The sequence below is a fragment of the Jaculus jaculus genome, chromosome X (assembly GCF_020740685.1).
Source record: "Jaculus jaculus isolate mJacJac1 chromosome X, mJacJac1.mat.Y.cur, whole genome shotgun sequence".
Classification (NCBI taxonomy): Eukaryota; Metazoa; Chordata; class Mammalia; order Rodentia; family Dipodidae; genus Jaculus; species Jaculus jaculus.
In genome coordinates this window covers 146,905,826-146,921,539 of record NC_059125.1, presented here as the reverse complement: position 1 = coordinate 146,921,539, position 15,714 = coordinate 146,905,826, and the positions used below count along the sequence as shown (strand labels likewise).

At 37.9% G+C, this 15,714-nt stretch overlaps 1 protein-coding gene across 6 annotated transcripts in view; it reads right to left on the bottom strand.

The window, feature by feature from the left end:
• Aff2 (AF4/FMR2 family member 2) overlaps nucleotides 1-15,714 on the bottom strand; it is a 551,228-nt gene that overhangs the window by 216,324 nt on the left and 319,190 nt on the right. For all 6 annotated transcript variants that reach the window (XM_045140221.1, XM_004668938.2, XM_045140222.1 and 3 more), the window contains one exon: nucleotides 1,496-1,540. In XM_045140221.1, the coding sequence (XP_044996156.1) occupies nucleotides 1,496-1,540 (45 nt within the window). The remainder of the gene's footprint in view (nucleotides 1-1,495; nucleotides 1,541-15,714) is intronic.

Genomic DNA, 15,714 nt, shown 5'->3' with positions numbered 1-15,714 from the left:
AATAATAGACTATCCCCCCACCCAGAACTATAAAGCAAAACAATCTATTGCCTTCCCTAAATTGCATCTGGTCAGGTATTTGCTCACAGCAATGAGGAAGGAGAAAGAAATTGAAACTCATATAGACCACTGGAGTGGGCCATTTCTGTCACTATCACTTTCCTTTCAGATAGGTGAACAGCAGAAGATATGGGTTGTTTGTACTTTTCCTGTGTCCACTCAATGGCAGGGAGCAAATGCCTGGGTTTCCAGTACTCATATACTGTCTTGATCCTCTCAGGCCACAAGACCCGAGAGCCAGATGATGGAAGGATTGCTGGGTTTTTATCTCGAAAAAGAAGACAAAATATCCTTAATCTGTATAATCTCATCCCAAATCAAGTCTGCATAACTCATCTCTTCAATAGTCAATATTAAGGTCCTTGGGCTGAAACTTGTGCATGGACACTCACAAGAGGGAGACTAAGGTAGCAGATCATCATGATCAATAGCGGCCTTCTACTCTCCATTGCTCCTTTGGGGCTGCATATTCACTCAGCTTGCTTCAAATACTGGGCTGCTGAGAATGCTATTGCCTGAGACAGGGCCTAAGAAGAGAGTTTTGGTGGTTTGGGTAACTGAGGAAAACAGTAGCTGACTTTTCATTGGCATACAGTTCATTTTCATTTCCAGAGAGAAAGCCTGCATCATTTCTACATGTCTATACGAGTCATCATTTAGCACCATAATGACATTTATATGCCACAGGGCACTATATATGAGAGACAGCAAAACTATGATAATTTTTCACAGACAAGGGAGAATCAGAAAGATGAAATAATCTGTCCAAAGTCACTAAAGTGACAAATGGTAAAGCCTGAACCAGATATCACTCCTATTGCTCATCTTATTGAGACACCATGTTGCCTTATGATGTCAATTAGCGGTGATACTAGTAGGTACATACAGTTTTTTGCACTTGCCTTCTGTTTTGCATTGGTGTGTTTGCTTCCAGAGAGGTTATAGCTACCCATTTCAACTTTGTTCTTTCTCTAAGCTACTCCCACTCTCATATGTAATGCTGCCCATAACATGTCATAAATGTCTCTCCTTTCTTTCCTACAGTTGTAATCTTCCATAATCTCCATAACCACATTTCATTGATAGTTGACTTAAGGCAGCAATAAGGTTTCAAGTTAGATCTCTAAAAGCATAAAAGTAAAGATTTAGGGTGTGATGCATGAAGAGATCATGATTCCTAAAGAAGTAGTGAACCTCTGTCAAGGCCTCAAATTAAAAATGCAAAGGAATGACTAAGTTGACAGAAATGTAAAGACATTACAGAACTGAGAATTGAAAGGCAAGAAATGAGACAAGTAGCCTCAGCAAAATGGCAGTAGAATGGGAGAATTCCTCATCACCATACTCCTTGATTAGAGTGCTTATTACTTTCAACCACTGGACCAGACAGATCACTTCAGTATTAAATGGTGCAGAAATGAAAATTTAAACTCACCCGCAAGATTTCCTCAACACAGCTTGGATCACTGGGAAGGCTTACCTGAAATAAACAGAAAAAGTAAACTCAGCCTTATTATTCTCAGAGAAGCTTATTGCATAAAAGGTTGTTCTGTTTGATAAATTGTAAAGACAGGAAAAATAGCTATCAGTGTTTTTTGCCTTATTAATCACAATACAGCTAGATCTGAAAATGGCCAATTTTGTTTATGTTTTAATGAACTGTGAGATCACAGGGCAACGTTCAAAAAGTGATTCCTTGTTCTTCATATATGCTGTAGAACATTGAGTCATTTCCCTTCTATTTGAGGTACTCTGTGCCCATCTATCCAAAGAGAGATCTTGACCTTGTGAACTCTACAACTTCTACAACTCTCTAACAGAGCATGTTATTAATTTTAAAGATAGGAACTTTGTAAAATACTCCTCTGATTAAAGTGAGTCCTCCTGGAAGTTGGGACACCAAACAGATATCTTCATTTTCTTAATCCAAACCAAAAAGACTGAACTCTTATATGCATCACAGGTTTGTCTTGATACTTCAGTGTAATCTCAGACATGTACTAAGTTTATGAACCATCTTTCCCATTGTGACACCTTCCCAATCAATCAAAATTCAAGCCCCAATAGAAAGGTACTGAGTACTTGGTCCATGTGAAGCAAATGATATTTTCCTCCCAGGACTCTATAACCAGTAAAAAACCAATAAGCTTAACACCTGCACAAGATTATAACTATCTCCTACACATTCCTAACTCCCCTTTGTATCTTCAACCTCTGCAGGATTGCAATCTAATATCTTCTGCCTTCCTCCTAAACTGTTAAGGAACACTGGGCATCACTTATCCACTGTGTTGGGAGATAAAAGGACAGTCCTGTGAAGAGAGCCCAGCCAGGCCCCTTACAAGGATGATTCATAACTGTCAGATCATAATCTGAGCTCAACATATATTTTTTTTTTGTTTTTCAAGGCAGGCTTTTGCTCTATCAAGGCTGATCTGGCAGTGTAGTCTCAGGCTGTCCTGGAACTCATGTCGATCCTCCTACCTCTGCCTCCCATATGCTGGGATTAAAGGCATGTGCCACCTATCCAGCTTGAGCTCAAAATATTTGAGGAAATTGAAAATATTTATGGTACCAGATTTCTTCAATCTTAAATATGCATTGCAACAAAAATCTTCAATTAGTACTAAAGTGACTAGTACTAAACATACATTGACTTCCACTAGTAATTACTGCCTGAGTCCTGCTTGCAAAGGTCTGTGCTACAGCAAGCATAAAATCCCAGGTAGTAGAGTCAGGCTGAGACAGAGTACCCAAGAATATTGGACTAGGTATCCTGGATTACCCCACATGCTTGAAGTTTCATTTGTCATTCTGATTTAATTATTGACAGTATTCCCTCTCATCCTCAAAACAGATCCATTTTGAATGTCAAATTATATAGTCATCTTTCCAATTACAATAATATTTGAATATGGGTTAGAAGAAGTGATACAAGTTACGGCTAAAAAATTGTCTGGACACACATTAAAAAGAACATACATATTAGATTTAAGATAAAGAATCAAAGACGATTTGAACCAGGACAATTCTTTCTTTCTTTAATTTAGTAAGGAAATAGTTTTGAAGTCCAAATGCTGCACACTAAGCTGATTTTAGCTAGAGATACAACAGGAAGCAAAAAGAGACAGTTTACTCCCTCTTGGAGCTTGTAGGCTTGACAGGATGGTGGATAAGAAGAATCACATAGTTAATATGCAACTATACCTATGTGCTATAAAGTGCTATAAAGGGAGCTGGAATCATGGCTCAGTAGATAAAGTCCCTGTTATGTAATCATAAGTACCTGAGTTCTGAACCCCAGGTCCATGCAAAACCCAAAAACCATGTCAGGGTTCTGTAATACCAGCATGCCCCTGGTGAAATTAGACATGGAGATAGAGGAATCTCCTGGGAGACTGGCAAACTAAGCAGTGATGACAACAACAAAAAGAGACAATCCTTGCTTCAGATAAGATTGATATCAAGGACTGACACCAAAAGTTGTCATCTGACCTCCACACATGTGCCATGAAATATGTATGTCCATACTCACACAAACTCATGCACATCATGCATCCAGAAAATAAACAAATAAATAAATAGTGCTATAAAGAAGACCATCTCATGTATTCCAGCACTGAAAAGTAAGAAGTTCTATATCCAAATAAGTGTGGGCAATGCAGCAATGCACGTCCTCCTCCTGAAGTCCCATGATGCAAGTAAGGGTTTAAGAAACCTGCCAAATATTTTTACTACAGTATTTTCTCAACGTTCTTGATCCTTGAATTCTTGGATCACTATTTATGATTTTTATTTTCCAATTAACTAACTACTGATAGTTTATTGAATGTAAATTTGCTAGGATTTCATAGTATTATAGAATTCATACCTTTTAACTTTTTAAAAATATTCATCCCTATGTTTGTGTGTAGGTGTGTTGTGTGGGGTGTGCACACATGCCACACATGCACTACTTTGCATCTGGCTTTACACCTGCGCTAGGGAATTGAACTTGGGATGGCAGGCCTTGCAGGCAAACACATTTCAACCACTGAGCCACTCCCACTACCATAGCTAATACATCTTAACAACAAAGAAAACTCTTGCCTTATTGTTACGTGATCTCTTAACTAAGTTTTTCAAGATGATTCTTGAATTTCCAACAAATATCCAAACAAATACTCTAACATGAAGTTCCAAAGGACTGTTACTAAAGGAGGTTCAATTGTTATTATGTTTGTTGTACTGCTTCAGCATAGGCTATGTAGGCTAAATATGTGTGGTCCAGACTCGCGAGTAGGTCTTTGTTCTCCTCTTTCCACACAAACACATCCATTTTAATTCAGAAACTAAAGAGAAAAATAATATTGACATGTTATAAGAACACTTGCCTAAGAGTCAAATAAGTTGAGTAGGAGTTTTGACCCTACTACTTGGGAGTAGGCTTTAGGAAATTTTACCCATCAGAGTTATAGTAGTCTCAACTATAAAAATAAAATAAAAATAATAATACCCGACCCCTTCAAATCACTCAGGGCTTCTGTGAGTATCAAATGAAATAAGGGATATTGAATGTGCTTTGTGATCCATAAAACCCCACACACTGAGTTATTCTTCCTTGCATGATTAAAAGTCCTGTCTTTTCAACCTAGGATTGACTCACTGTTGCCAACTACAAATATCATCCTTACACCTGGACTTACAAATAATCATTTATTTATGGTAATAAATGCTATTAGAAGAGAATGAGTTGTAACTCTGGGGCTTTGCAGCAGATATAATAGTGACAATAAGAGTCAGTGGCACTGAGACAAGAACAGCCAAATCTGTATGCATCCACACCCACTGTTTGGACATTTTCCTTTTAAAGAAAATCCTGGAATCCAGCATTCTCATGAAGTCAGTAGTTCTGCAAATTCATCTAGCCCAGCCCTACAGCTGGTTTTTCTACAGATAACTCAAATGGAGCTGCAAGTGCTTCGTAATTAACCAGCAAACACTTCCTACATGCCTAGAACAGTGTTGGGCATGGGGGTTGCTAAGACAAATAGCTATGGGACATGGCCTTTCTCTCTGAGTTAAATGTCTAGATGGGACAGGAAAACAAACAATTACAGACCCACTGGGACATACATTGTAAGGTAGTCTTGACAAGGGTAATAGGATCTTACTCATTCACAGTCTGCCTATTCATCACATCTCCCATTTACTTCTTTAGACAACAAAACCTGATTGAGCTCACACTGAGCTCAGGATGGTGCCAAGAGGGAGGATTGAAAGACTGAAGGACAACATCACTTCTGCCTTGAAGACAATGCAAATGGAGAAAAAGTACATATACAGGGGAAATAGACAATCAGGAACAGGAGGTCTCATTTAAGCACCAGGCAAAGGGTACCTACCGGGTTCACAGACAAAGTCAAGTCCGACAGAAGCTCCCAGCCGCAGAGGTCCTCACTGTAGTCCTCACTCCATAGGGGAGTGAGAGGCCAAGGATTTGACATGGCTGTGAAATGGTGGGGCCACCTGAAGCCACTTCAGTCTCTGAGCCCCCTGCAGTGCAGTACCACACCGAGGTCAACTGTGTACACAGGCAGAAAGCTGCACTAAGGCCAGTCCTGGATTTTGTCCTTTTGCCCTCTTTGTGCTCTTTCAGAACAAACCTCTCAGGAATTCTGGAGGAGTCACTTGCACAGGTGTGAAAGAAAGAATCTGGGGAAGAGAACTACTGGTATTAATGGGATTGGAACTGCTGCCTGTCGAGTTGCTATACCGCTGCCCAGTTCCACCTTCTCTATTTAAATCCACTCTTGAGTATTCACATAGTCCACAAAGCACAAGTTAGCCACTCAAAGCTGCAGCTTCCTTTCACATTCCCCCTCTCTGCCCCCTCCTCTTACATCAGAACGCAAGCTGCACAAGGAGGACGCACAGGGGAAGCTGTGCTGTCATTCCTGGCCCCAGACAACCCTCTTGTGCTGGGTAGGGACGTGGTCCTCTGAGGACCAGAGAAGGGAGGTGTATATCATCGGGCAGGTGGTGAGCTGACTGAGAGCGTCACAAGTGCCTACCCTCTCTGCATCTGACAGTACAGGCTGCCACCCCTTGTAGCCCCAGAGAGACCACATCGATCATCTGCCTGGTGATAAATATATATATATATATATCTAATGAAATAATTTAAATCATCAAATATTCAATTAACTGCAGCAACAATAAATGAATTGCATAGGATGTTTTCATCACTGTGGAATTAATCAGTTTGGAGCATACTACTAAGCGATTAGGGTAATACAAGATATCAAAAATACCCTGACTGTGGCACTGAGAGACCCAAGCAGCAGCTAGAACTAATAGAAAAGAATAATGTCATCACATGGCTAACCCAGAGATGCCCAATGCATGCCTATGAGTGCATTATTGATAAGAGATTGTGAGAAAACAACATATGACAATCAAAGCCCACCATTCAAAGCATATTCCACTTTGACAAAGATTTCTCAAAATGAAATATAAAAATTGTAAGTTTCATTGCAAATTAAACAACTGTCAAATTAAGCAATATTCATAACTGACACTGATGGATACTACAAAGGAATTTCACCGATTGATTACCACATTCATCCCCATGATTGAATTAGGTGGTACAGAGCTTCCTGATATAGTATCACTAATAAAATAAAAACTCAGTTGATGGTATTGTGCTAATAAATGAGCTTCAGATTAAAAAAAATAATCCCCATTCTTGGCCATTTCTAAAACTAGGGAAGAATAGCTTCTAAGTTCCTATTTGCATGCATTTTGAGATCTTTTCATCGTCCCATCTAGAGGATCCCAGTTTGCAAAAAATGAATTTGGAAAACTACAAACTGAGTTCACATTAGGATCAATCTGTCCCTTGTTTCCTGCCTCATTTTAAACTGTCCCTAGTCTAGTTTGTATTCATGAGTTCTCTGATTAAATGGGAATAGTTAATATTACATAAGCTGTAGACAGAAATCCTCAGGTAATATAACTTTAATCAAAACAAAACATATTTCACAACAGTTACAAGGTACTACCAAACCAGCTCATCTTCCATTTTTATTTCAATACAGCAAAAGTCCTAGGTGTTCAAAAAGTTGCTATTTACTTTTAAAATATGGCTTCTAAGCAGTTTTTCAGGAGGCTGAATGACCAAAACAGCCTGTGTAATGCAAGCTTATATGCACCATTCACTCTAAGAAAGGAAAGGACAAAAAGTAGAGTGTGAAGCTCAAAGGAACTCAACATATGCCATTTTTAGACAAATAGAGAAGACGCCATTTGTTTGGAATCATATATGACAATAAACTAAAAAGGACCAAGTAGAAATGGGCTGTTTCTTATTTGAGCAAATAAATGAGATAATTTACTATAACATCCAAAGTCTCTGAAGTCACTGAAGCTCAACAGAATTTCACTCAAATTTCAGATATTCAACTTGTCTTGTGACCTTAGTCAAGCCGCTTGAACTCTGAATCTTTGTTTCTCTATTACAGAACAGCAATTATAAATGTCTTCTTTTGCAAAAAAAAAAAAAATGTGTGAGGTAGAAATAAAGGGCTAGCAGTGTATGTTAGTCTATTAGTAGGCACATGTTAAATCACTACCGGCACCTTCTATTCTAAGTCACTTTCAAGGGCTTTAGGAAAGCATCCACATTCTAAGCTGATGGATGATAGAGCTGAGCTATATTATACAGTGATCCCCATATGACATCTTCTGAATGTCTTCTTCAGGTGCCCAGTGTAAAAAAGAGTTTCTAGCAGTTGCTCACTAAAGGTAACAAAGGAGCCGAGATGAGGCTTGAAGGAAAATGACAACAGAGAGTAGAAGGAGTGAGAGGTAGGTGGCATGGGGGAAGGGTGAGCAATGTGATTCATTAGGACATCTCTTCACTGATTACATTAGATATGGGTAACAGCAGAATGCATATGCAGAAAGGCCATCATCCACTGAGAGTACCTAATGGCAGATAGAATTCCAAGTGAAGTGTACTTAATTCCATTGGTTCTGAATAGCCATTAGCTCACTGTTAATTTATTTGATGTAATAACTGGTTTTAATAAAAGAGAGTTATAATTGTGTGTGTGTGTGTGTGTGTGTGTGTGTGTGTGCGCGCGCGCGCGCGCGTAAGTGCGTGTAAGTGAGTGTGTGTGTCTGTGTGTGTGTTATAGATTAAAAAATAAAAAACAGGGTATACATCTAGTGCTATTACTATAACAAACCAAGAGCACATCATGGAGTTTCTGCTTGCTGATCCACATTCTTCCAAAGTTCCTCTGCCTGTGACTAAGGCAGAGGATCTGGCCAGTGTGATAATTCTGGTTATGGCTGTTACCACTGTCCACATTCATGCCCCAGCTTCTGCAATCTCCTCTGGCTAAGGTTCCAAGGTCCAGCCCCCTACACATACAGTCTTTTCTCTTTTCAACCCCACATCTTCATTTTAGACTCAGACTCAGGCTGTATCCTCCTTCCTCTCTGCCAGCCTCCTCTGCTGTACCCTAACTTACTTTGTCAGTCCTGTGATCTTCTAAACCTGATCTCTACTTCCTGGCCTTGCTCTAAAGCTCAAAGAGTTTCTGGACATTGACACTTCATTTTGACATTTCTACCTACGCATGCAACCTCTCTTGAGTCTGTGGGATGCCCACTTCTGTCCTGTTCAAGTCTTAGCACTGCAACCATGACTATTCTGTATCCAAAAGGATTTTTTAAAATATCTCCTTATTGTACTTGCACTAACTTTAATAACTCTCTCGTATACAGGCTTATAATTTTTCTGGCTAAAGCAAAGAATAGGGCTGGAGAAATGGCTTAGAGGTTAAGCACTTGCCTATGAAGCCTAAGGACCCCGGTTCGAGGCTCGGTTCCCCAGGTCCCACGTTAGCCAGATGCACAAGGGGGCGCATGCATCTGGAGTTCCTTTGCAAAGGCTGGAAGCCCTGGCGCACCCATTCTCTCTCTCTGTCTCTCTCTCTATCTGCCTCTTTCTCTTTCTGTCTGTCGCTCTCAAATAAATAAGAATAAACAAAAAAATTTAAAAAAACAAAGAATACAAAAATACAGATGTTCAAGTTGGAGTGAAGAAGAGTAATCTCAGAACGAGCACTGGATCTAAATATATGGAAAACCTGTGTCAGGCAGCAAGCGCACTTTCATTCTGTCAGTTGAAGAGTAAATGTTAGGAGGTTTTGAGTTACCATCTGTTACTGACCTCGTCAAGAATCACAACACCCCATAGCTTAGAACAGCTAAACATTTCACTGTCCTCTTTTTCAGGTAATGTGTCTTAGGAAAAAATGAAAACAACATCTTGACAGTAAAGAAATGGTAGTTCTATGTCCAAACTCTTCCACTAATTAATTGTGTGATTTGAAACAATTCACTTCCTCACTGTTCAGTTTTTACAGTGAAGAGATGAAAATGTAAGTTTCCAGTGTTTTGCACCTCACATCACTTCACAAATGTAATAAGAGAGAAACATAAAACTATCAACATTAATTTTGGAGGCAAATGACATTATGTAGCAAGCATGTTGCAAAAGAAAGGACTGGATAACATCCAAAGGTGATGATGGAAATAATCTCAGAATAAGGGACAGTTTCTTCAAAACATATGTCAGGTCATATATAAACACACATGTTCATATATAAACATAGAAACACACAGTACTGTTTTGATGTTTCCTATTTTTTCAAACAATTGCAACACCTTCACATTTGGCTGGTGGTCCATGAAAATCCTGTCCTGCTTTTGCAGAGAGAGTGGAAGGGGCCAAGATGGAGACAGTAGATTATTTCCACTGTAAAAAGTAGTGAGATAGGAAGCAAAAAAGTGGTCATGTGGGGTGAACAATTTTACTTGGTTTTGCTTTGCTTTAAGGATGCTAATAAGGTATATTCATATAACAACGAGTATACCTCAGTGGAGAGGTGAAGTCTTGTAAAAAAATTAAATGAGGGCTGGAGAGATGGCTTAGCAGTTAAGCGCTTGCCTGTGAAGCCTAAGGACCCCGGTTCGAGGCTCGGTTCCCCAGGTCCCACGTTAGCCAGATGCACAAGGGGGCGCACGCGTCTGGAGTTCGTTTGCAGAGCCTGGAAGCCCTGGCGCGCCCATTCTCTCTCTCTCCCTCTATCTGTCTTTCTCTCTGTGTCTGTCGCTCTCAAATAAATAAATAAAAATTAAAAAAAAATTAAATGATTATTCAAAGAGCTTTTAATAGTGAGAGAAACTTCTTGAGACACAATGGGAGAGGATAGACTATAAGAGAGTTATTGCCACTTACTACATTGCTTTAGAAAGAAAGGCAGAGTACCTATGTACATAAGCAGTTTCGAAAAGTAAAGATGGGAACGTATTATAGGTCATATCTGAATGTGCCTACTTTTCTCTACAAGGCATGTAACAAGGTCACCAACTGAAAATATGGTGTAGTTATGGGAAGTGGGGCAGGGAGGAAAGGTGGGAAATATATGTCTTGTTTTGGAGAACCGGAACATGTAGCATGGGTTTTCTAGGAATATATAACAAAACTATCTGGCAGCAATGTAAAGAGAGGAAGAAATCAACAGGCTGAAACACAGAAGGACATCCTCTACATGCAAGGAAGAAGACAGTGGGAGAATACAGGAAATTAGAGGCCAAAGGCTCAGACAAGACAATTTTTTTTCGAGGTAGGGTTTGGTTCTAGCCCAGGCTGACCTGGAATTCATGACATAGTCTCAGGGTGGCCTCGAACTCATGGTGATCCTCCTACCTTTGCCTCCCAAGTGCTGGGATTAAAGGTGTGTGCCACCACACCCAGCTCCCAACAAGAAAATATTTTGACAGGTGGCACATGGCTCCTTACCATTAGCTTCTTCTCTTCCTTTTTAGCACTCACTAGTTAATTAATCACACTTGAGTTTCCCAACTGGTCTTATCTATAAAAGGCTTAGTTTTGAATGGATGGGATAAGCAGAAAGCGCAGGAGGAGGATTCATGATTTGTTGGCTTCCACAGCAGAAACTCATGAAATGTTACCTGTAAGTCCAAATGAAGTGAAGCCCAGGGCCAAATATGGCCACAAGGCTTAAACATTTCCTCTGGAGTGAAATGAATTCAACCTTGTGTCAAGGAGAATATGAGAACTTCATTTCCCCACATGTCCCTCAGTAGACGGAGAACTGAATCACTTAAAGAAGGGCTCTATAGTCATTTCAATATTTATATGCTGACAAGCATTTAATTTGTGATAGTTAGCTTGAAATATTTTAAAATATGATTATCTTCTCTAATATGTATTGGATTGATGAGGCTTTCAAAGCATTTATGATTATAAAATTATCAGTTCCCTAGTAAATATGTGAAGCAGGAGTTAAGTTCTTTCTGGGAATTTATGAAGACATTGTTACAGTTACTTTATGAGAAATTAAATTAATTGCTACAATCTCACTTACAATAGAAATTTTAGAATTTGTGCCTTGAGCCCTACCTTTGAAAATCTTTTAGAAAAAAAGATGCTTTATCTTCGAGATCAATGATCCTTCACCTTAAAGAAATGATTACACTCTTCTAAATACATAGCTCGTGATTTAATTGTGTTTTTAAAACAAGGAACCCTGACTTCAGTTTGATTTTCATTTAGCTAATTTTCCCTTAAAGCCATGCAAGTGGCATAGACTTTACAGTTGGTGCCCACACATGCCCTCATAAAAATGTGACAACAGAATGTACTTAACAGAAAGTGGCTTCACTTGCAGAGTGACCTCTAAAGAACTTGGTGCCTTATTGACTCTAAACCCTGCACTTAGCATTTTCTTAATTGCCAGTGGATGACATCACAATTCCATGAAAACAGCTACAATTGCTCTTCTCTGACAGTGAGAATCTGAAAGAACAAGCTGCCTGCATGGGAACTGAAACCTTGCCAGCTCCCCTATTATTTATAACTCTAATTAAAACACTTTTATCCATTAATGCCAAGTGACACTGCTAAATATATTCAGGGAAGTTCACATTTTTTCTATACTTCTGAAATCTCTTAGATCTGTGCCTACTTACATACGGTTTAACTGCTCACTAAAATGAAACGATAGCTAAGAATAACTCACTTCCATTAGATTTATAAATCTCATTAATTAATTCTACATCTCCAATGGTGTAAAAACCAAACTCAAATGCAAGATCTAATTAAAGAGAAGTAAAAAAAAAAAAGAAAGTTAAGAAACAACACTGAGATTGAAACACAGAAATAACTGTTTAGCCTCAAATTAATGAGGCGCTATGCAAAGCAAGCATGTCCATTAATCCCTAATGAGGATTTTAAACACATTAAAACTTCCTAATACAAAATGTTTGCCTTCCTTTTATCCAATAACAAATAAGCCAATAATTTTCTGGCTCCAAATGATACTATTAACTGTCATGGCATGTTTTATTTGACAAACTCTCCATTCAAATACTGTAAAACCAATTAATGTGCCTGCTGTGAGATGTGTTTCTAGATAGCTTTTATGTGATTTTTGTTTCTTTCCAAAGTAAATGTAAATAGCAGGTCAATGTAGGTGCTTGATTTTGTTTAAAAAATGCCACAGTGGCTATAGGTTGTCAACTCTGTTTGCATTTCAAACGAATTAAAAGACAGCCTCCATTTTCAGGTCATCAATCACAGATTGGTCTCCTGATAAGTAAACTGCCTCTGAGTAATAGTTTGATTACCATGAAGATAGTCTCATATTTGAGAAGGGAGAGCTGACAAAATTACTAGTTCACTCAATTATAGATAATGGTTTGCGACCCTGGCCATTATCCTTCCTGCTTTGTTACGTGACCTGGGGCTTAGCTAAACATCTCCTCCTACATCCAGGCTCATCCAAAACACACCTACCTACACATTGGTCCATAAAATCACTTTCTAAATTAAGAGCTCATCTGTGATGTTTTTATGCCTTTTTCAATTGTTCATTTTGTCTTCGTGTACAAAAAAAAGGATCTAATTATGACATTTTTTCAGAACATACATACATAAATACATAACCGGGCATGGTAGCACACGCCTTTAATCTCAGCATGGGGGAGGCAGAGGTAAAAGGATCACTGTGAGTTCAAGGCCACTTTGAGATTACAGAGTGAATTCCAGGTCAGCCTGGGCTAGAATGAGACCCTACCTTGAAACACCAAAAAGAGAGAGAGATGAATATTTACATATATAAATACATTGTGCTTTTTCATATTATCCTCCCACCCTTTCATTTGTTCTTTCTCTCTGCTACCAATGGTCCCCATTCTCCCCCTCATAGTCTTATTCTGCTTTCATGTCAGATGTTATATGTCATATAGTTTACATGTGTGTTTAACTCTACATTCTGGAAATAAGAGAAAACATGCAATACTTGAGTTCCCCTCATTACCCTCCTTTGTCTCCCAATCCCCTCTATTTCTATCTCATGTTTCTCTTCCGCCTCCTCATAGAATCCCTTCTACTTTCATATAATTTCAATATCACATATAAGAAAGATTTGAAATATTCCACTTTTTGAGTCTATCTTATTTTATTTATCATGATAATTACTTTTTTTCTTTCATTTTCATGCTCATAGCTTGGCCAAATTAATAATGTGAAATTGGCTATATTATCAAAATAAATAAATAGATTCAATGAAATCACCAAATTTCATTTCCAATCATATTCTTGCATAACTAGTGAAAACAATCCTAAAATTTATATAGAAGCAGAGAATATCCCAAATAATCAGATCAATGCTAAGCAGAGAAAGCAATGTTACAGGTGCCAGAGGACAATGCAGTTTAATTCATCTGTAGTGTGATCTGAAATCAGGTATTGTGGTACATGTAGCCCTTTTCTGTCTGCTTGAGATTGATTTGGCTATACAGGATAGTCTCACCTTCATATGATTTTTTAAGATTTCTTTTCTAGTCATATGATGAATATTACTGGAAAGTTGATAGTGATTTCATTGAATCTATAGATTTATTTTGGTAATATAGCTTTCTCACAGTATTGATCTGAACAATCCAGTAGCAAGGGAGGCTTTTCCATCTTCTAGTATATTTTAAAACATCTTTCATTGTTTATCTTTTTCATTATGGAGGTCTTTTATCTCCTTAGCTAGGTTTATTCCAAGGTATTTTTTAGGCAATTGTGAACAAGATTGATTTCCTGATTTCTTTCTCAATAAGCTTATTATTTTTGTATAGAAAAGCTACTGATTTCTGTATGCTTGTTTTGTATATTTCTATTCTGCTGAAAGTCTTTATCAGATCCAATAATTTTCTGGTGGAGTGTTCATGATTTTTTAAGTGTGGGATAATATAGTCTGTAAATACAACTGACTTGACTTCTTTCGCTAGTCAAATCCCTCTTCTTTCTTTCCCTTGACTTATTGCTCTGCATTGAATAGTTATGTGGGGAGTGGACAACATTAGCTCTTTCCTGACTTTAGAGGAAGTGATTTCAACTTGCCTTTACTTAGTTAGCATAATCTTGGCTATGGGTTTGTAAATGTAGCCTTTATTATGTTACATGCTCCATCTAGTCCTAGTTTCTACTTTATCTTGAAGGAAGACTGGAGTTTATTATAGGCCTTTCCTATATATATTAAGATGATGATGCGATTTCTTTCTGAGTCTTTATGTACTGTGATGCATTCATTGATTTACATATATTGAAGTGTAATTGCATCTCTAGAATGAAGTCAATTTAGTCATACGATATGATTTTTTAATGTCTTATTGCATTCAGTTTACAAGTATTATACTGAAAATTTTTTCATCTATTTTTCTTCAGGAAAACTCATAGTTTTCTTATTTACAATTTTCAGTGTAATAGAAACTTCATAAAATTAGTTTGGCCATGCCCCTTCACTTTATATTTTATGGTATATTTTGAGGAACATTAGTGATTGTTCTTTCTAAAAGTTCTGATAGAATTTCATAGTAAATTCAGCCATATCTGGTTTTCCATTACTGGAAGACTATTACCGGTTCTCTCATTCCTCATTCTAGATCTGCTTAAGTAATTTACATCCTCTTAATTGAATTTTGGTAGATTCTATGTGTTCAGGAACTTATGCATTTCACCTATTTTCCTTTTATTTTAATGATGTTTAGAAAGTATTCCCTAATGATGCTCTGGATTTCAGTGGCATCTGTAGTCATGTCCCCCTTTATGTCCCTAATTTTGACTCTCACTCTTTCTTTGGGTTTGGTGAGGGGTATTGTTGATCTTAATTATTTATTTCTAAGCTCCAATTTTCTGTTTCATTTATTCTTTGTATTGTTCCTTCAGTCTCCATTTTGTTGATTTCTGCACTGATCTCTAATATCTCTATTTGCTGATTTGAGGTTTCATTTGTTTTTGTATTTCTAAGATGGTGAGGTATATAATTCATTTATTTATTTGAAGTTTCAAAGAGTTTTAATGGAAGACCTCATAGCCATACAATTTTGCCATATAAACATAAATTTTCTTTTGGAGATAGAGTCTCACTTTTTTTTTAGGTGGAATTCATTCCGTAATCCCAGGGTGGCATGAAATTCACAGAGATCCTTCTACCTTGGGCTACCAAGTGCTGAGATTAAAGATGTACACCACCAAACCCAGCCTATGCTTATATATTTTTTTCTTTTCTTTGTCTCATAGGC